This window comes from Limanda limanda, chromosome 7 (assembly GCF_963576545.1).
Source record: "Limanda limanda chromosome 7, fLimLim1.1, whole genome shotgun sequence".
Lineage (NCBI taxonomy): Eukaryota > Metazoa > Chordata > Actinopteri > Pleuronectiformes > Pleuronectidae > Limanda > Limanda limanda.
The window spans coordinates 613677-636176 of NC_083642.1; the positions used below are offsets into that span (position 1 = coordinate 613677).

Here is a 22500-nt window from a genome sequence, read left to right on the forward strand (position 1 = left end):
GAGACTGTGCTGCTGGTCCTTCACCAGGTTCAGCTCCCTGAACGAAAGCACAGTCAGCAGACCCACATCCTGGTTCTCTAAACCCTCTGCCCAGTCCAGAGTGAACTTCTGCACCGAGAAAGTTTTTCCAACGCCAGCGACGCCGTTGGTCAGGACGACTCTGATGCGGCTCTGCTGGTCAGTGGAGGCTTTAAAGATGTCGTGGCACCTGATGGGAGTGTCGTGGAGGATCTTCATCTTGGAAGCCGTCTCAAGCTGCCTCACCTCATGTTGAGTATTAACCTCTTCACTCTGTCCCTCTGTGATGTAGAGCTCAGTGTAGATCCTGTTGAGGAGGGTTCTACTTCCTGTTGCATCACTTCCTTCAGTCACATGTTCACTTCTCCTCCTCAGACTAAGCTTATGTTCATCTAAAACCTCCTGCAGACCACGATCTGCTGAAAGACAAGAAACAATGTCAGAGACAGAGAATCTGAGAATCTGCTGATTGTTTTCATCAGATACAGAAAAACTACAGAAAATAAAAGCTTTTTCACTTTGTGCTTTTCTAACGATGTTAAATGTTGATGCTGTATGAAGGAACAAAATAAAACCACATGTGCTGTTGTCAGAAGTGAAGACATCAGCAGACACATGTACAGTGCTGCTCTGACCGGCTGTCTGACCTCCAGCTCCTGATCTGGATCTTTGTCCACACTGGGGACAGGAGGAGTCTCCTGAAGAACCAGACTGGTCCCAGTATGAGATGATGCACTGTCTGCAGAACCAGTGTCCACAGCTGGTGGAGACTGGATCCTTCAGGACGTCCTGACACGAAGCACAGCAGGACGACTGCTCCTCCTCAGAAACATGACTCCTCCTCTTCCTCTCCCTGTGAAGACATGTCCTGATAACTCACATGTCACAGTCACAGGTTGTCATCACTTCTGTCAAGGAGGTTTTGTTTTCACCCAGTATGTTTGTGTGTTGGTTGGTTCGTTAGTGGGATTATAAAAAACAACAGATTACCAGTGAACTTGGTGGAAGGTTGTGGTCTGTGAACCAGATCGGGGGGGGGGGGTCCTCTTTCACATACATGTTCAGAGGACTGATGTTTACCAGTGTGTGGAATTTGGTGCAGATCCAAATCAAAATGAGTCTCTAGTGGATTTCAAAGTGGTTTCATAAGGAGCGTGTTGGTTCTTGGTGGAGGTCTGAGCTCTTTGAGTGATTCTGAGAGATTAGTCACCAACTTCATGAAGCTGTGTCCTAATGCAGGGGCCACACTAGAGGAAACTAGATCCTCTTCAGAGCAGGTCACAGTAGAAACAGGTTCTTACTCTGTGTGTGAGGGTCCAGGTTCATTACTGAAGTTTGGAGGATAATCTTTGGACCAGTCACTCTTCAGAGACAGACAGCAGGACCCTGGAGACTCTGCTCTCAGTCTCTGGTCCTGACCTCTGCAAACACAAACATGTTTTTATTCAGAACACATCATTCACTGGTTCATTCTCTGAGGATTCAGGTTGGAGCTTCACATGTTTGTAGCAGGTCTCTTACTTTGTGTGTGAGGGTCCAACTTGCTCTGAAGTGTCCTCGTCCATGTTGCACCGGGCCGGCTGCGGCTCAGTTGTGGTTCAGGCCGCGCTGTTCTTCTAGATATTCAAGGTCTGGTCTATTTCCTTCTGGTTCTGCGCTCAGTTTACAGCAGAACTCAGTGAAATGATCTTTCACCTGTTGAGCACTTCCTGTAGCCGACCCATTTCAAAATAAAAGCACTCCAGCGTTTCTGTCGACTGAATCAATTCATTTATTTTTAAATGTATTTATTGTGAAATAGATGCAGGGCTTCATAGTTTGTAGTACTGGTATTTATTTGAGTACACAGGACTTCTTATATACAAGGAAATACAGTGATCCTATCAGAGTCTCTCTGTCTCTCTGTCTCCTGACAGGTGACCTCAGGAAGCCTCCATTAATTTGGGATATTACTGTCAATCACTTGATTTATTCAGCCATTACTACATTATTAGAGTACACTATTATTAAATGAATCATATGATTATATGTTTTAGGGTACCAGTCAATAAGGGTGTGGAGGTGTACTAATGTACAAGTACAGTACAAGTTCCTTTTCATGTCATATTGGTTTATGGCATTTTTAAATCCTCCAATAAACCTGCAGAGCCATAAACAAACATTGAATAACAAAGTATTTTTGCAACTTTAGCATTTCCTGATCTACACTCAAACCAATCAACTACATTAAAGTTAATTAATACAAGCTTGTAAAAGTTCCTGTGACCTTCAACCCCCGGCCACTAAGAGAAGGAAACTCAACATCTAGTATCATGTTCACGTCATAAAGGCTGGAAATGAATTACAGAACTTTATAGACAGTAACACTGAGAGCACATCAGTGTGTGTGTGTGTGTGTGTGTGTGTGTGTGTGTGTGTGTGTGTGTGTGTGTGTGTACCTCGCTCTGCAGGTCCATGTTCCTCACACCTCAGCCAGTGAGTCCAGAGCTTTACTGGGATCCACAGTGAAGACTCTCCACTGGTTGGTGACCACTGCTGTAACGTATGATTGTGAAAACACGTTGTGTTATTAAACACTTGATGAACAGATGAAGATAAAAAGTGAAACTGTGAGTTAACTCTGTTAATTAGTCCTTTGAAGGCTCTTTGATCCAGACCTGCTGTACACATCTGTCTCTGGGATCCGATCACATGACGTCTGTCACCAGGTGTGAACTGACAAACTTAGAGTCATGTGATCAGCAGACGGATGTTAACAGCAGGTGTGAGAGTGAGACAGTAACACTTTCAGAAAGTTGTGTTCACACTCACCTGCTCACTTTCCTTCCTTCTGCTCGTCCAGGTGAAAATGGAGTCTGACCGCTGCCTGTTCTCAGGCTCCTCCTCCTCACTGTTCTCAGGCTCCTCCTCTTCCCTGTGGAACCAGTTCACTCTAGAAACCAGTTCAAAGTCCAGTTCATACCCATGAAGATGAACTGGTTCACAGATCATGTTTTATTGTGATGTTATGAAGTAGATAACAAACTTAGGATCATGTATATAGTTACTAATAATTGTATACAAGGAAATACAGTGATCACCTCAGGAAGGACAAGAGTCCCTCTCTCTCTCTCTCTCTCTCTCTCTCTCACTCTCTCTTTCTCTCTCTCTCTCTCTCTCTCACCCTCTCTCTCCATTTATTTGGGATATTTCAGTCAATCACTTGATTTATTCAGCCATAAGTACATTATTAAATTAATCATATGATTATATGTTTCAGAGTACCAGTCAATAAGGGTGTGGAGATGTACTATTGATAAGTACAATAATAAAGTTCCTTTTCATGTCATATCGGTTTATGGCATTTTTAAATCCACCAATAAACCTGCATACCCATAAACAAACGTTGAATAACAAAGTATTTTTGCAACTGGAGCATTTCCTGATCTACACTCAAACCAATCAACTACATTAAACTTAATCAATACAAGCTTGTAAAAGTTCATGTGTCCTTCAACCCCCGGCCACTAAGAGAAGGAAACTCAACATCTAGTATCATGTTCACGTCATAAAGGCTGGAAATGAATTACAGAACTTTATAGACAGTAACACTAAGAGCACATCAGTGTGTGTGTGTGTGTGTGTGTGTGTGTGTGTGTGTGTGTGTGTGTGTGTGTGTGTGTGTGTGTGTGTGTGTACCTGGCTCTGCAGGTTGATGTTCCTCACACCTCAGTCAGTGAGTCCAGAGCTTTACTGGGATCCACAGTGAAGACTCTCCACTGGTTGGTGACCACTGCTGTAACGTATGATTGTGAAAACACATTGTGTTATTAAACACTTGATGAACAGATGAAGATAAAAAGTGAAACTGTGAGTTAACTCTGTTAATTAGTCCTTTGAAGTTTCTTTGTTCCAGACCTGCTGTTCACATCTGTCTCTGGGATCCGATCACATGACGTCTGTCACCAGGTGTGAACTGACAAACTTAGAGTCATGTGATCAGCAGACGGATGTTAACAGCAGGTGTGAGAGTGAGACAGTAACACTTTCAGAAAGTTGTGTTCACACTCACCTGCTCACTTTCCTTCCTTCTGCTCGTCCAGGTGAAAATGGAGTCTGACCGCTGCCTGTTCTCAGGCTCCTCCTCCTCACTGTTCTCAGGCTCCTCCTCTTCCCTGTGGAACCAGTTCACTCTAGAAACCAGTTCAAAGTCCAGTTCATACCCATGAACATGAACTGGTTCACAGATCATGTTTTATTGTGATGTTATGAAGTAGATAACAAACTTAGGATCATGTATATAGTTACTAATAATTGTATACAAGGAAATACAGTGATCACCTCAGGAAGGACAAGAGTCCCTCTCTCTCTCTCTCTCTCTCTCTCACTCTCTCTCTCTCTTTCTCTCTCTCTCTCTCTCTCTCACCCTCTCTCTCCATTTATTTGGGATATTTCAGTCAATCACTTGATTTATTCAGCCATAAGTACATTATTAAATTAATCATATGATTATATGTTTCAGAGTACCAGTCAATAAGGGTGTGGAGATGTACTATTGATAAGTACAATAATAAAGTTCCTTTTCATGTCATATCGGTTTATGGCATTTTTAAATCCACCAATAAACCTGCATACCCATAAACAAACGTTGAATAACAAAGTATTTTTGCAACTGGAGCATTTCCTGATCTACACTCAAACCAATCAACTACATTAAACTTAATCAATACAAGCTTGTAAAAGTTCATGTGTCCTTCAACCCCCGGCCACTAAGAGAAGGAAACTCAACATCTAGTATCATGTTCACGTCATAAAGGCTGGAAATGAATTACAGAACTTTATAGACAGTAACACTAAGAGCACATCAGTGTGTGTGTGTGTGTGTGTGTGTGTGTGTGTGTGTGTGTGTGTGTGTGTGTGTGTGTGTGTGTGTACCTGGCTCTGCAGGTTGATGTTCCTCACACCTCAGTCAGTGAGTCCAGAGCTTTACTGGGATCCACAGTGAAGACTCTCCACTGGTTGGTGACCACTGCTGTAACGTATGATTGTGAAAACACGTTGTGTTATTAAACACTTGATGAACAGATGAAGATAAAAAGTGAAACTGTGAGTTAACTCTGTTAATTAGTCCTTTGAAGTTTCTTTGATCCAGACCTGCTGTTCACATCTGTCTCTGGGATCCGATCACATGACGTCTGTCACCAGGTGTGAACTGACAAACTTAGAGTCATGTGATCAGCAGACGGATGTTAACAGCAGGTGTGAGAGTGAGACAGTAAAACTTTCAGAAAGTTGTGTTCACACTCACCTGCTCACTTTCCTTCCTTCTGCTCGTCCAGGTGAAAATGGAGTCTGACTGCTCCCTGTTCTCAGGCTCCTCCTCCTCACTGTTCTCAGGCTCCTCCTCTTCCCTGTGGAACCAGTTCACTCTAGAAACCAGTTCAAAGTCCAGTTCATACCCATGAAGATGAACTGGTTCACAGTTCATGTTTTATTGTGATGTTATGATGTAGATAACAAACTTAGGATCATGTATTTAGTTACTAATGGACGGTGTGGGATCATGAATCCAGATCTTTCACACTGAGTCCTGACTGGGAGCGTCTCCTGGGACTGAGCCGTACAATGTGATTCATCATGATGTTTAAATGAGCCTCAGAAACTCTGGAGTCAAACACGTCCAGTCACAGGGTTGGTTTATAGATCTAGAGAAATACAGCTGCATTGTGATGCATCATTTGACCGTTATGTATTTCAATAACTGCTGAGATTTGCATCCCCTTCTTTTCTCTGACTAGACGAGTGTTCGATGTATAAAATGATCCAAGTAGAAACAGTAACAGTGTTTGACCACCAGGTGTCAGCAAAGAGCCAGAGAACCTGGCTGCAGACAAACTGGTTTTCCCATCAAGTCTAATCTGGATTAACTGGAATAACCTGGGTACCAGACGAATTTAGCCCCGCCCACAACATTTGAGGTCGGGAAGTTGGGTCTGGCGTCGCTCCGTTGGGGGGGGACTATGAGCGAACAGAAGCTGTTCGGACCAATCAACTGCTCAGGGCGGGCTTTATACGCTGATGGACAGATGATCAACAGGAACGTGATCGACCACGTCACCAAACAGCGCTCGGGTTGAGTTTGTTTCCAGCTGACATGGCTGCCGCTGGAGAGCTGAGACGTGTCGACGCCTTCGAGTCGGTTTCAGGAGACATCCACAGCGCCGCCATTTTGAAAGAGGAAAGCGACGCCTTAAACACCAGCTCCCATCCACTCCCATGTTAAACCTCAGTGCGGGTCACACCGGACGTCGAGCGCCGTGCAGCCATCGTTTCGGCGTCGAGTCTTTTTGTTCTGCTCGCCGCGAGCGTATCGCTCCAGGAAACACACTGAGAAATGATTTTAAACGATATTGATGAAATATTTTATATGATATAAATGATCAAATATGCATCCCATAGTTTCTCTCCCCCCCAAAGCCTCCCAGATGCTGCTGCAGACTTCCTGTCCCTGCGTCTCTCCCCCCTGCGTCCGTCCCTCCCTGCCCCCCCCACCTCCCTCCCTGTGGCTCATTAGACAGAGGAGTCATTGGAGTGTCTCTCTCCTCAATTAGACTAATTAACGGCTTTTAACAAAGGAAACCTGGGGGGGGGGGTGGACTCAGTAGAAGACAAAGGAACTGGAGGAGACGAGATTCCATCCAACTCCTTTTCTGTTTTAATAAGAAGTCATTTCTCAGGATCATTTCTAAATTAAATGGATGAATATATTAATATATGAAATCCTGCCTCAGATCCTGGGAAGAAGTTTGAAGACTTTCTCTCTTTAGCAAATTTGAAAATGTGTTTTGAATATTTCATCACACATCGTTCGCCTGTTTGCTTCTGGACGATTTGGACCATACAATTATAAAATGTAAATATGACGTTGCCTTTGGACGTTACAGAAATGATTAAATTAGAAGATGTAATAAGCAGAGCAATGAAACACACACCCACACACACACACCCACACACACACACACACACACACACACACACACACACACACACACACACACACACACACACACACACACACACACACACACACACACACACACACACACACACACACATAGATACACACACACACAGCTGCCTGTGCCAGTTAACATGTCCCTGGTCCAAGCTGATTAATTGCATTTAATAATTCACAGCTGAACTTTAGTGGGAGACACTTTTGCAAAGCGATAAAGGGGCCTAAGGTTGTGTGTGTGTGTGTGTGTGTCTGTGTGTGTGTGTGTCTGTTTCTCTGTGTGTGTGTGTGCCTGTCATGGAGTGGCCGAACCCCCACAGTGAAATCAGGCAATTAGCTGCTGTCTCTCTGAGTGTGATCCAGTGATGACACAACAATCAGTCTGAGCTGAAGTATCCTGATGTGTGTGTGTGTGTGTGCGTGTGTGTGTGTGTGTGAGTGTGAGTGTGAGTGTGTGTGTGTGTGTGTGAGTGTGTGTGTGTGTGTGTGCTGGTAAATGGGGAGTTTTCTTTTCTAAATATAATATTTACAATATGAATGAAAGCTCTGGAGCCTCAGTTTGAAAAGCAGCTTTGTGTCTCTTCAGTTGTCACAGTGTCGTTCCTCTGGAGGAACACACACTCTCCATCTCTCTCGCTTGCACTCGACTCTCATCACAGATCCATGGTGACGCCCCTCTCTGTCCTGCTGAGACTGATTGATCCTGTCCCACGTGGGCGTGTCCGTCCTGTGGACGCTCCAGACGTGAGACACGTCCTTAACGAGGTCGGTCGTTAGATGATAGAAAGACGTGTGGGTGGAGTCATAATGTGTTTTTATAAAAAGCTGTAAAGTAGATCAAGTGAAAATGAAGAAGTGCTGTGGTTCATTGTGCTGTTGAACCGACGAGCACCTCCTCCCTCTGCTGCTGTTTGTCTGTGTCCAGCTCGAGAAGGACCTCTAGTGTTTGTTCTGTGACACCACACGTCCCTGTGTCTGGGTTCAGGAGAAGCTGCAGATCCAGATGTTCATGTGTCTTGATGATGAGCTGGTTCAGGAGAAGCTGCAGATCCAGATGTTCATGTGTCTTGATGAGGAGCGGGTTCAGGACCGAGCTGCAGCAGATATCATGGATTCAGTTTGTTCTAAGCTCGGTTCTGTTAGCGTGAACCAGACGTGTGAAGCTTCTCTGTCATCAAGCTCTCGTCTACAGAGGCTCACGTAGGTTTCACGTCTCAGCCTGAAGAACTGAAGACACCTTCCAGAGGAGGAGAAGGAGGAGAGAGTGACTGTAGAATATAAAACCATCATATAGAGATTAATATATCATATGGAGATTAAAGTGAAGCAGCTTTCAGAACCTCACTGAACTCGTCCTGAGGCTTGAAGTGAAAACACCAACGTTAGAGTTTCTCCTGCAGCCTCCTGGTCAACGTCTGTCCTCCTGAGTCCATGAGAGACAACTGCAGGACAATGTCCTGAAGCTTCCCAGAGAGCGATTGGACGAGTGAGCGAGTGGACGAGTGGTGAAGTGGACGAGTGGGTGAGTGGGCGAGTGGGCGAGTGGGGGAGTGGGCGAGTGGACGAGTGGGCGAGTGGACGAGTGGACGAGTGGGCCAGTGGACGAGTGAGCGAGTGGGCAAGTGGACGAGTGAGCGAGTGGGCGAGTGGACGAGTGGGAGCGTGGGCGAGTGGACAAGTGAGAGAGTGAGCGAGTGGATGAGTGGACGAGTGGGCGAGTGGGCGAGTGGGCATGTGGACGAGTGGACGAGTGAGAGAGTGAGCGAGTGGACGAGTGGGCGAGTGGGCGAGTGGGCGAGTGGACGAGTGGGCTAGTGGGCGAGTGGGCGAGTGGGCCAGTGGGCGAGTGGGCCAGTGGACGAGTGGACGAGTGGGCCAGTGGACGAGTGGACGAGTGGGCCAGTGGACGAGTGGGCCAGTGGGCCAGTGGACGAGTGGGCCAGTGGACGAGTGGGCCAGTGGGCGAGTAGGCCAGTGGACGAGTGGACGAGTGGGCGAGTGGGCGAGTGGGCGAGTGGGCGAGTGGACGAGTGGACGAGTGGGAGCGTGGGCGAGTGGACGAGGTTTCTAACACGTGACGTGAAACTAGAACATGTACAACTGTCTCTGACTAGAAACCAGTTCTGTCAATATGTGTTTACAGTTTTTCTCAGTTGTTAACACACAAAAAGCGAAGGACACGGTAAACTGATCACCCGTGATCACCAACGTTAGAGTTTCTCCTGCAGCCTCCTGGCCAACGTCTGTCACCCGTGATCAGTTTACCAAATAATCTCAGGTTCTAAACCAGACATGGGCAAAGTACGGCCCAACGTATACGGCCCGTTGGGCTTTTTAATCCGGCCTGCCGAAGTTGTCCAAATAATAAAAAAATTTAAAAAATGTTTTTAAATTATTATTATTTTTTTTTAAACTAACAATTTAGTAGCACTTAAATGGCACGTACTAATAGCACTTTGTAGTTTTGCTTTATTTTTGAAGAAATTGTACTTTCTTGATTCTTATTGTTCTGGGTTTGAACCCTCGGTGTTGAATGCACTTATTGTAAGTCGCTTTGGATAAAAGCGTCAGCTAAATTAAATTTGACCGGGAGTGTGGTGTATAGGGCTCGAAACGGCATATGATCACCCTTCACAATTTCGCTTTGCCCTGTGAGCCCTTCTGTAAAATTAGAGGATCAAGGAAACGAATAGAGGACAATGAGTGCCGAGTGTTTAACACGGAGTCGAACAACAAACAAAATACTTTTTCACTGAAGTCCAATCGAAGGCTGTATGGAACCGCCCTAAACTCGTTTAAATCTTTTTCTTTTTTTTAACACCAAAGTTAACCATGGTGTCCCACAGGGGTCTGTGCTCGGCCCAATTTTATTCTCATTATATATGCTTCCACTAGGAAACATTATCAGGACACACTCGGTAAATTTTCAATGCTATGCAGATGACACCCAGTTATATTTGTCAATAAAACCTGAACAAAGTAATCAATTAACTAAACTTCGAGCATGTCTCAAGGACATAAAAACCTGGATGACCCGCAATTTTCTCTTATTAAACTCAGATAAAACGGAGGTTATAATACTTGGTCCCAAACAAGAAACATTATCTAATGATATAGCTGCGCTAGATGACATTGCCCTTGCTTCCAATGACACAGTCAGGAACTTGGGAGTGATCTTCGATCCTGATTTGTCCTTTAATTCTCACTTAAAACACATTTCTAGCACCGCCTTTTTCCACTTGCGTAATATCTCAAAAATCAGACATGTCCTTTCGCAAAAAGATGCAGAAAAACTAGTCCACGCCTTTGTTACATCGAGACTGGACTATTGTAATTCATTATTATCAGGCTCCAGCAGCAAGTCGTTAAAGACTCTGCAGCTGGTCCAAAATGCCGCAGCACGTGTCCTGACGAGAACTAAGAAAAGAGAGCACATTTCTCCAGTATTAGCATCGCTACACTGGCTTCCTGTTAAATCTAGAATAGAATTTAAAATTCCCCTCCTCACCTTCAAGGCCCTTAATGATATGGCACCTTTTTACCTTAAAGAGATGTTAGTTCCATATCAACCTACTAGAGCACTCCGATCCCAGAACTCAGGTTTACTTGTCGTCCCTAAAGTCTCTAAAAGTAGAGTAGGAGCCAGAGCTTTTAGCCATCAAGCCCCACTGCTGTGGAATAATCTCTCACTTTCAGTTCGGGAAGCAGACACGCTCTGTTCGTTTAAGAGTAGACTCAAAACCTTCCTTTACGATAAAGCTTATAGTTAGAGCTGGTCTAGGCTTGTCTTAGACCTGCCCTTAGTTATGCTGCTAAAGGTCCAGAAGGTCGATAATTTCATGGTATGCATTAATAAGTGCAGAAGAACGTAACTATAGTGGATCGTGATCTTGCTGCTGACCAGAGACTGTGATGCAGCAGGACTACTTCACATATAGTATTGAAGATATCCTTCAAAATGTTTCCCCTCATCATTGCTGCTGAAACCTTTCTCCTGATGATGTTCTCCTCTACACATCTGTGTCACTTGTGTCCGTCCTGGGAGACGGATCCTCACATGTGTCTCTCTGAGGTTTCTACGTGTCTTCACCTGTTAAAAGGGTTTTTAGTAGTTTGTCCTGACTCTTGCTGAGGGTGAAGGACAGAGGAGGTCACACCATGTTAAAGCCCAATGAGACAAACTGTGATTTGTGAATATAGGCTATACAAATACAATTTAATTGATTGATTGAAATCACTGTTTACAATTCCAAACAGTGATTCATTCTAATAATCAGATTATATTTAAATATACAGTCAGTATCTCTACATCTGATCCAAAGATAGAAACACCAAACATTTGCTGAACCAATTTACAATAAATGAGACTGTTTAGCAGAATCACGAGAAGTGAAAGTGACATTATTTAGTACACACACACACACACACACACACACACACACACACACACACACACACACACACACACACACACACACACACACACACACACACACGCACACACACACACACACACATGGGTGCAGCTTCACTTGATTAGGGAATGTAGAGACAAACTCGTTAGACTTTATAAACTTATTTTTTTATTCTGATCAAAACTCAACATCTTCACATGTTTAAACATTTTCATGAGAACAAGCCTCCAGAGAACTTCCTGTGTTTTTGTTGCATGTTGAAGTGACTCGTCTTCACTTCCTCTTCATCTCTGATTTAAACTTCCAGTTTTTTTCGATTGTGATTGCATAAACACTAAAATCAAAAGTATTACACAATTATCAAAACCGTACACTCAAGGACCAAAACATGAGCCCAGATCTGCACCACTATCAGCACAATGTCAGAATCACACTTTTTGCAAAACAATATTTTTTCTCAGTTGTTAACACACAAAAAGCGAAAATTCGACACAATTTGCACAACATTCATGTATTGTACCTGTAATCCAATATTGTTCCTTTTCTACAGTGTCTCACTGTAGCCCACTGTGTTGAACTTGTATTCTCATGCTGTCTGTGTCAGTACTGTACTGTTCTCTGTGTGTACCGAAATAAACCTTTTTTTGCTGCATATTTGTGTGCTGTTTTATGTTTGACTATGCAAAAAGTAGGCCTACACTGAGACAGTTTACAAAAGGAGAAATGGCTAATTCTCCAGAGTCATTGTCATTCATATGGTGTGTTCCATTTCGATGATTGTGTTTTCAATTTTGCACTTCAGTGTGCTGTAAATGCTTGGAAGTGTGCAAGCAAATGCTTAGTTGTGTGTACTCAATAAATGGTATGTGTGTGTCATTTGAAAATATGGCTGTGTGTACCAAATGAAAACACGAGTTACATTTTGTGAACAGTGAAGAGATTTGATGGCAAAGAGTCATCTTGCAAATGGAGTGTCAGGTTTAGCATTTTGTGTGTGAGGTTTTGAGTTTTCTGTGTGCATTTTTGAGAAAGCCGTTATTGTTTTGAAAAACGTGTGTTAACAATTGTGAAAAACTGTAAACATCTCAGATCCTTCTTCACCCTCTTTCTCACCTAACAAATCTCCTCCTCCTCTCCTCCTCTCCTTCTCCTCCTCCTCCTCCTCCTCCTCCTCCTCCTCCTCCTCCTCCTCCTCCTCCTCCTCCTCCTCCTCCTCCTCCTCCTCTTCCTCTGTCTCACCACCACCTACATGAAGCAGATGAAGCTTCAGTACATGAGCAACAAGGTACGTGTGTGCGTGTGTTTGTGTGTGTGTGTGTGTGTGTGTGTGTGTGTGTGTGTGTGAGTGTGTGAGTGTGTGTGTGTCTGTGTATGTGTGTGTGTGAGTGTGTGTGTGTGTGTGTGTATGTGTATGTGTAGGAGGAGACCAGGAGGTGCACTCATGTCTCTGTAAGAGGAACCTCCCACACAACTCGTCTCCTTCTGCAATTAAAACTCCTTAATGAGCCGAAGCTTCAGCTGCAGGGGGGGAGGGGGGGGGTCACTCCACAAAACCATCTCTGCTTATTAAATATGAGACGCTGGTATTTATACATTCTCTGCACAGAATGTATAAATAACTTAAAACTCCTTTCTGCTACTTTTCAAAGAAGAGAATAAAAACTTGAGAGAAGACGAGAGAGAAGATCTGTCTTCATGCTGGAGTCCATCTTCATGTTCATGTTCATGTTCATGTTCATGTTCATGTTCATGTTCATGTTCATGTTCATGTTCATGTTCATGTTCATGTTCATGTTCATGTTCATCTTCATGTTCATGTTCATGTTCATGTTCATGTTCATGTTCATGTTCATGTTCATCTTCATCTTCATCTCCATGTTCCTGCTGTGACATCACAAGAACCTGTTCATGGGAATGTCCAGAAAACTGTAGAGCTTCAAACATCTGGATGAGAAAGAGGAGGTTGGGGGGGTGGAACACATTCCATTATGTTCCCTGCAGCCTGTACAACCTCGCTGCCACTCAGTGTGTGTGTGTGTGTGTGTGTGTGTGTGTGTGTGTGTGTGTGTGTGTGTGTGTGTGTGTGTGTGTGTCTGTGTGTGTGTGGACAGATGCAGAATATTGACATTCCAGAGCAAATTGGCTCTTCAGTGCTTCTCTCTCCTCAGCTCGTTAACTCAACGCTCTGAGGCTTAATTGGAACGAGCTCAACCCTGTGTTCCCCAACCGTTATCTACACACACACACACACACACACACACACAGAGTCACACACACACACTGACACACACACACACACACTCTCAGCCGTCTCTGTGACTCCGGTTGTTCTCCGGCAGTTTTCCGGCTCCGTGTCGATCTCATTATCTCACGCTAACATTCTGACATGATTTTCATTCTCATTTTCATGTTAATGTGAAATTAAACCAACATATTCTTCTTTTCTCACTGATGCGTCGTTGTTATCGTTCACGTTACAACTCGTTTCCTCCTCTCGTGTGTTTGCTGTCGCTGTTTGAGTCCGACCCTTCAACTCGTCTCTCTCCTGTGATCCACTTTTCTGAAGTCTTCTCAGAGTCTCAACAGAGGTGTTGATGATCAGCCGACATCCTGAAGGTTCCACTGATCAAAACTGAGATTCAGTGTCTGAGGAACATCTCTCACTGGGACCAGACCAGCAGGTTGTTCCTGGGACTCAGAACCACGAGGATTCACGTCGCTCAGAGCAGCTTTCACTTCACTTAGTTCAGTCTAACTTTAAGTATTAATTAAGGGAAATATATCATTATTTCGTCATGAAGGCATCACAACATTCTTAACATTCGTCTATAAAGTCATTTATAAATCAGCAATGACAATATAATGTTAGTCATCTAATAATCTGATAATCAATCTTAAGAAATAAGAGAAATAAAGCTCTTGTTGTCGCCTGTTGGCAGTTTGATGCCTCGTCTCATGGACGTGTCCTTCAGCCAATCAGCAGCAAGTCCGTCCCTCAGTCGACCAATCAGGTGTTAGATCAGAGAGCCGGGTGTCATAGAATCTGCACAAATACCCTGATGTGTGTGTGTGTGTGTGTGTGTGTGTGTGTGTGTGTGTGTGTGTGTGTGTGTGTGTGTGTGAAAAAAGGTCGGAGTCTTGACTGTGTTGTTTTAGAGAGAGAGGGCGAGAGAGAGAGATAGAGAGAGAGAGAGAGAAGAGAGAGAGAGAGAGAGAGAAGAGAGATAGAGAAGAGAGAGAGAGAGAGAGAGAGAGAAGAGAGATAGAGAAGAGAGAGAGAGAGAGAGAGAGAGAGCGGCCCCATTAGCCCTCCTCCCGAGCATCCGTTCATCTGCCCATCCCTTTCTCTTTCCCTCCATCCGCCCCCGTCCCAATTCAATAAGAGGAGGAAATTACCCAGGATGCTTCCTGGCAGGAATGGGTGTGGGAGACGAGAGGGGGAGGATGGAGGAGGAGAGAGAGATGGCAGGGCGGTGGCTCTTTGTGGCCGAGGGAAGGAGGGAGAGAGGAGGAGGGAGAGAGGACGAGAGAGGAGGAGGTGCTCGTCCGGGTGAAAACAAAATGAGAAAGATTGGAGGTGATGGAGGAAGAGGAGGAAGAGGAGGAAGAGGAGGAGGGAGTTGGGGGAGGGAAGCAGAGGAGGAATTAAAAAAGGAGAATGAGGCAGTTCATTATCATTTATGCCCCCCCCCCTCCCCCTCTCTGCCCATTATTTCAGCTTCCTCCAGAGGAAAGACATTTCATTATATTTGGGAGTGTGTGTGTGTGTGTGTGTGTGTGTGTGTGTGTGTGTGTGTGTGTGTGTGTGTGTGTGTGTGTGTCTGTCTGTGTGTGTGTGTGTGTGTGTGTGGAGAGGGGTTGGGAATTGGTCTATTATAATTACTAAATGTGGAGAAGAAGGTTGAATACAGAAATCATATATTTGACCAGAAGATGCTGGAAAAGACCTTTTCACGAGTTTGTTTCCTGAAAAGAAAAAGTAGATATGATTTATTGAGATATGATTTATTGAGATATGAAGATCATCCTCCTGGTGCCACAGATCGGGGGGGGACCGCAGCTCTGTAAACATGTGATGTTCTGTCCAAAGCGTGTGAACTTCATAACCATATATATCCATCATGTGTGAGAAGGTCCAAGCTGCTGTTGAGGCTCCTGTGATTCATCATGGAATTTATAGGGTTCACCTCTGCAGTTCCACGCTCTGCCTGTAGGTGGCAGCTGTGTCATGTAAATATCTGAGAGGGCAAAGTCTGTTTGATTCCTTACACACACACACACACACACACACACACACACACACACAGACACACACACACACACACACTCTTAGCAGCAGCTTCATGATTATTTATTGTGGCTGCTGGGTTTTTTAAATATTTGTCTGTGTGTGATCAGTGTAAAGGTCAGTGTGCGTCGGCTCATCCATGAAATAAATCCCAGCAGCTTGAAGATGCTTTAATACACTTTGTATATTTCACCTAAAATCTCATCCTATCGTCTCCTTTTTTTTAGATTTTTAGTGTAATTAATGCTGCATTTTTGAAATTTTCCTTCCATGTGATTAACTTTTCCACCTAAAACGCATAAAAACGCTGACACATGAATTTCAGTGTTAATATTTGTGTGAAACTATGTATTCACAGGAAGTGCAGGTTTTGATGTGAGGCTCTGACCTGATCCACTTCCTGTTATCATCTGATTAATAAATTAATGCAGGTTATAGTTTGTGGTTTGAACATTGATAAGATTTTAATATTATAATAAGAAGAAAAAGCATAAGAAGAATAAACTGTATTTATATTCCTCCTTTGAAAACACTGATGCTTTACACGTTGAAAGGAATCACACAACATCAGAGCTGGAATAAGAATAACAATGACTTATTTGAATTAAAAGCATATCGCTTCGATCTGATTGGCTCAGAATTTATCAACAACCACAGAAAGAAAAACTGAGCAGACTTTATCAATGGATGAGATTCTTTATCCTTATTAATTAATTATCCTTCTTTAAAACTTATCTTATAAAAGTGTTTTTACTGGACAGTCACCGAACGATTTCATATTTCATTTCTTTATTTCGGCTTATTTAACAATAATTAAAGTTTGAGAGACGAGGATGAATGGATGAATGGTTCTGTCCATTTCTCTCTACCCTCTCTCTCTCTCTCTCTCCTCCCCCGCCCCCCTCTCTGTGACGTCACCGGCCGTGTCCCCGCCCCCCTGGCTGCCACACGGAGGATCCTGCAGCGCGCTCTCACTCCCTCTGTGCGCGCTCCGGGTCCTGACTCATTAGAAATGAAGGATGAGGGGATGAAAACGTGAAGTGAGGGCGGATACAGGGACAGGTCAAACCACAAAGGACAGAAGAAGAGGAGAAGGTAAAGGAAGAGGAAGAGGACGAGGAAGAGGAAGAGGAAGAGGAAGAGGAAACACAGGAAGCAGAGGAAGGAGAGGAGGAAGAACGTTCATGTTTGTTATCTCTCACCAGTGAAGGTAGGAAGGTGTTTTCTGCATCTGCGTCCTGATGCTATACATAACTGACTGTATATCACTGACTGACTGTATATCACTGACTGTATATATAACTGACTGACTGTATATAACTGACTGTATATCACTGACTGTATATAACTGACTGTATATCACTGACTGTACATAACTGACTGTATATCACTGACTGACTGTATATAACTGACTGTATATCACTGACTGTATATAACTGACTGTATATCACTGACTGTATATAACTGACTGTATATCACTGACTGACTGTATATATAACTGACTGACTGTATATCACTGACTGACTGTATATATAACTGACTGTATATAACCGACTGTATATATATAACTGCCTGTATATCACTGACTGACTGTATATATAACTGACTGTATAACAGACTGTATCACACTCACTCTACATAACTGACTGTACATAACTGACTGTATATAACTGACTGTATATAACAGACTGTGAATCTACCTGTGGAACCCCCCCCCCCCAGCCTCCTGCAGTCGATGAATATTCCTCATGTTTCTGGAGGAATGTGGAGCAGAGTGGGTCAGTGACAGACACACATTGTGCTGGTGTGTGTGTGGGTGTGTGTCAATATGTGTGTGTCTGTGTGTGTCTTTGTGTTGGTCTGTGTGTGTGATGCGGTATGACCAGCACTCGGTGGCGTGTGCCAGGCGTGTGCCAGGCGTGTAACCAGTGGCCTCACGTGTGAATGTGGAGGTCACGTCATGGAACCTCCATCTGTTCTCAGGCTGAGAGGAACTCAGAGCCTTGCTCCAGGGCCCTTCAGCAGGTGGAGGGTTCCTGGAGGCTCCAGGGCCCTTCAGCAGGTGGAGGGTTCCTGGAGGCTCCAGGGTCCTCCAGCAGGTGGAGGGTTCCTGGAGGCTCCAGGGCCCTTCAGCAGGTGGAGGGTTCCTGGAGGCTCCAGGGTCCTTCAGCAGGTGGAGGGTTCCTGGAGGCTCCAGGGTGCTTCAGCAGGTGGAGGGTTCCTGGAGGCTCCAGGGTGCTTCAGCAGGTGGAGGGTTCCTGGAGGCTCCAGGGTCCTCCAGCAGGTGGAGGGTTCCTGGAGGCTCCAGGGTCCTTCAGCAGGTGGAGGGTTCCTGGAGGCTCCAGGGTGCTTCAGCAGGTGGAGGGTTCCTGGAGGCTCCAGGGTTCCTGGAGGCTCCAGGGTCCTTCAGCAGGTGGAGGGTTCCTGGAGGCTCCAGGGTGCTTCAGCAGGTGGAGGGTTCCTGGAGGCTCCAGGGTGCTTCAGCAGGTGGAGGGTTCCTGGAGGCTCCAGGGTCCTCCGGCAGGTGGAGGGTTCCTGGAGGCTCCAGGGTGCTTCAGCAGGTGGAGGGTTCCTGGAGGCTCCAGGGTGCTTCAGCAGGTGGAGGGTTCCTGGAGGCTCCAGGGTCCTCCGGCAGGTGGAGGGTTCCTGGAGGCTCCAGGGTGCTTCAGCAGGTGGAGGGTTCCTGGAGGCTCCAGGGTGCTTCAGCAGGTGGAGGGTGAAAGGTCATCAGGCCTCACGCTGAGTCATCACAGACGCTGGCTGGTGCCATGGCCTCTCCTGGGTTAAGGTGCCCCCCCCCCAGCCTCTTCCAGGATAAGTCTTCAGTGAGGACCAGCTGAGCTCCTCCACTGAGTCCAAAATAACTCCAGGGTTCTCCTGACCCGGCCATGAGCTCAGCAGGAGGCCGGGAGGCTAATCCCCTTTCCCCTTCACCCTCCTCCTGCTCCTCCTCCTTCTCCTCTTCCTCCTCCTCCTCCTCCTGCTCCTCCTCCTCCTCCTGCTCCTCCTCCTCCTCCTCCTCCTCTTTCTCCTCCTCCTCCTCCTTCTCCTCCTCCTCCTCCTCCTCCTGGGTCGGGTCCCTCTACTCCTGGAGTTTCAGGCCTCGTCCACACTGAGATGTTTTAAAAAGAATCTACGTTCACACTCGACATCCGCTCTGCTCCAGAGACTTGTGTAGCTGGTCTCGTTTCGTTGGAAAGTTCTCATTGTTTCTTGTTGTTTCTTGTTGTTTCTTGTTGTTTCTTGTTGTTTCTTGTTGTCTCTTGTTGTTTCTTGTTGTTTCTTGTTGTTTCTTGTTGTTTCTTGTGGTTTCTTGTTGTTTCTTGTTGTTTCTTGTTGTTTCTTGTTGTTTCTTGTGGGTTCTTGTTGTTTCTTGTTGTTTCTTGTTGTTTCTTGTTGTTTCTAGTTGTTTCTTGTTGTTTCTTGTTGTTTCTTGTTGTTTCTTGTGGGTTCTTGTTGTCTCTTGTTGTTTCTTGTGGTTTCTTGTTGTCGGTCTCACCCACGTCTCTGCCTGTTGTGTTGCGTTGCTCGAGGTCATGATGGTCAGACACTGAAACTCCTGTGGCTGTGATTTCATTATGAAGGTCACGTCTTTGCTTTTCTTTGTGTCAAACCGATGCAAACCTGCGTCTCTTCACTGCAGGTCGCTGTGTGTTCAGTCGCTCTTTGTTGTGAACGTCGGCGCTCGTCTGCTTCTGTCTGGGTCGCCCGGTGCTTGATGAGCTCAGTTTGTGTTTGATTAGCTGGCCTGAGGCAGAGAGTCGCTCCTCGGTCTTTACACTGGAACCTGAAACAAGGAGGCTCAACATCTGTGGATGTAAACACACTCACGCAGCAGGAGAAGCTTTGATATCGTAGATCAACGAGGAGAGAATCCACTGAGTGAAGTCACAATCTGATATTTAGAACATTCCTGGCGTTTTCTTGACATTTCCATGGAGTTCCGCCCACGAGTCACCTCCAGGTCACCTCCAGGTCACCTCCAGGTCACCTGCAGGTCACCTCCAGGTCACCTCCAGGTCACAGTGAGGACTCCTTCAGCTGTTCAGTGTTCCTCTGTGTTCCTCTTCGTGAAGCATCTCCTCAGCTCCCTGGGGTTTACTCCTCCTGCAGTTTGAGCTCCTCTCCTCCACGTTTCATCACGTGTGTTTAAGAGAACTCGACAGAAGCTGAAGTGTCAGGCGCACGTGGGGGGGGGGGGCGGAGCAAAGCTTCAAAACACCTGAAAACTCTGCTGCCACTTCATTCATGAAAATATTACATTCACTCTCATAAGTCTACATATAAGAATGAAATTTAAAGTTAGGAGATAAACAGCTTTTTGTTTTCATAAAATTCCAGTTTAAGTCTCAGCACATTCGATTCACAACGACGTAGAGACACAAACAAATATTAAATCATCATTTTTAAGCCTCGATTCAAGAATCTGAGTCTGAAGCTTCATGTGTTTGTTCCATGTTTCATTTTGATCTGTTTGGTTTCACTTGTAATTTACGCTTCATCTGGTTGCTATGGTAGCATGATGCTGGTATCACTACCAGTACTCTACAGTACACCACAGTACCACAGTACCACAGTACCACAGTACTACAGTACTACAGTACCACAGAACTACAGTACTACAGTACCACAGTACCACAGTACTACAGTACCACAGTACCACAGTACTACAGTACCACAGTACTACAGTTCCACAGTGCTACAGTACTCTACAGTACTACAGTACTACAGTACCACAGTACTACAGTACCACAGTACTACAGTACTACAGTACCACAGTAGTCCACACAGACAGGAACAGAGACTAAAGAGCATCAGTGATGGGTTCAGAGCAGGAGCAGCATCGTAACGTGTTGGTGCCGGACGCAGTTTCCATCTTGAGTTAGGGTCGAGGTTTTCAGAGCCTTTGAAAGAGTTCGGCTTTCCCTCCCACCAGCAGAGGCACTATTTTATATAGCTTATAGTGACTAAACGCTCCCAGTATAAAAGTATTGTGTCTGTGATTCTAGAAGGTTCCACAGGAAGCGTTTCCATTAGGACCAGTGCTGCTGTGTGCTCAGTGCTCAACCACTGGAACCAGAGAGTCCCCAGAGATCAGCTCTGTACTGCAGCCGGAGCTGAACTCCTGCTCCTCCTCTGCTCCTCCTCTGCTCCTCCTCTGCTCCTCCTCTGCTCCTCTTTAGCTCCTCCTCAGCTCCTCCTCAGCTCCTCCTCTGCTCCTCCTCTGCTCCTCCTCTGCTCCTCCTCAGCTCCTCCTCTGCTCCTCCTCTGCTCCTCCTCAGCTCCTCCTCTGCTCCTCCTCTGCTCCTCCTCAGCTCCTCCTCAGTTCCTCCTCCGCTCCTCCTCAGCTCCTCCTCCGCTCCTCCTACGCTCTTCCTCTCCCTGAAGCCCTCACCTCCTCCTCAGCTCCTCCTCCTCCTCTTCCTCCGGGCCAGTCTCTCTCTCCTGGTCATGAGGCAGCTGGAGGAGAGAGAGACGACTCAACCATCTGAACCTCCCAGTCTGTGAGTCAGAGCTTTAAATCACAAGACAAAATCTATGGACTTTTCCAGTTGGGTCAAATATTAATTTGGATAATTCCTGGTAATAGATTTGTGAGATTCATTATCCGTTATCAGCATCTTCATATACTATGGATAATGTGATGATCCATATTAATGACTGGAAGTCGTTCTCCAGTAGAACCAACGGGACCTGAACCACCGGTGGATCCCGTCCAGTGGGAGACAAGCCTGGTGCATTCTGGGTGTTGAAGTGTTGAAGCTGCCTTTCTGGTAAAGAACCTATCACAGTCCTTCTTCTCAGCACTGAATTAAGAACTTTTTACCCAGAAGCTTCCATGTGAACATTTCAAACAGAGAATTAGATTTATGTTGGGAAAGAAAAACTCTTCTAATGTCTTTTCTTTCTCTTCTGACTCTGGTTTGGAACATTTTAAATATAATATCTTGAAATGTTGCTTTAGTTTAGTTTTCTGCTCACAGTCACTTTGGTTGAACACACACATGAAAACCTTCTGAACACAGTTTGAAGTGTAGCTCCGTGTCTCGGTGCAGATGTTGACCTCTGGTTTGAGACGCCTGGTCCAGAGTCGTCCTCCAGGTTGTGTAGACTGACGTCAGCTGGGTTGTGTTGCTGATGTGTTTGCAGGGTGAAACACGCCGGGTCCAGCAGTGACCTCTTCCTGGATTAATCCGGCCTGTGTTTGCCCAGGATTGCGTCCTGCAGGGGAAAGGGGTTAATCGTGCTGCTTGGGGGGGGGGTGGAGATTTGTGACTGACTGGATTAAGTGTGGCTCAGTGTTGGACACTCCAGTAATCTGCAGTGTCCCTGTCCCAGTGGCTGCTGGGGACAGACAGAGGACTGATCCACTGACTGAGGTTCATGTTCTCGACTCCTCACCCTCCACCGGGTCTGTGGAGCAGAAACTTGTTGATTTAACACTTTACGACAGCTCCCACTCCCTTCGAGAGTCAATGATTAGCAGAGACCGCTCAGGATTTTCAGGTTCAGTGTTGGAATGAACTCCTCTGGAATTTCCTTATCTCAGGTTGTGTGTTGGCAGAGCTCAGGTTCCACCGACGCCTTCCTCTCTTTCTCCTGGAGGAGGTTTCAGTCCACATGTGGAGATTCCTTCTGTCCCACATGTTGCTCTTCCTGCAGAGAGTGGGACAGACCCTGTCTCTGGGACGTGAGCTGACTCAGCACTTTCCTGGCTCACATGTTGCCTCAGCTGCCTCTTTATGAAACAGATTCAGTTTAACAACACTAACTCACATTTAACC

The 22500-nt window shown here is 45.6% G+C and overlaps 1 protein-coding gene across 1 annotated transcript in view; it reads left to right on the forward strand.

The window, feature by feature from the left end:
- The window catches only part of LOC133004538 (nucleolar protein 4-like), a 107467-nt gene that overhangs the window by 25892 nt on the left and 59075 nt on the right, over window positions 1-22500 (forward strand). The window contains exon 5 of the mRNA XM_061074003.1: window positions 12655-12712. Within this exon, the coding sequence (XP_060929986.1) occupies window positions 12655-12712 (58 nt within the window). The remainder of the gene's footprint in view (window positions 1-12654; window positions 12713-22500) is intronic.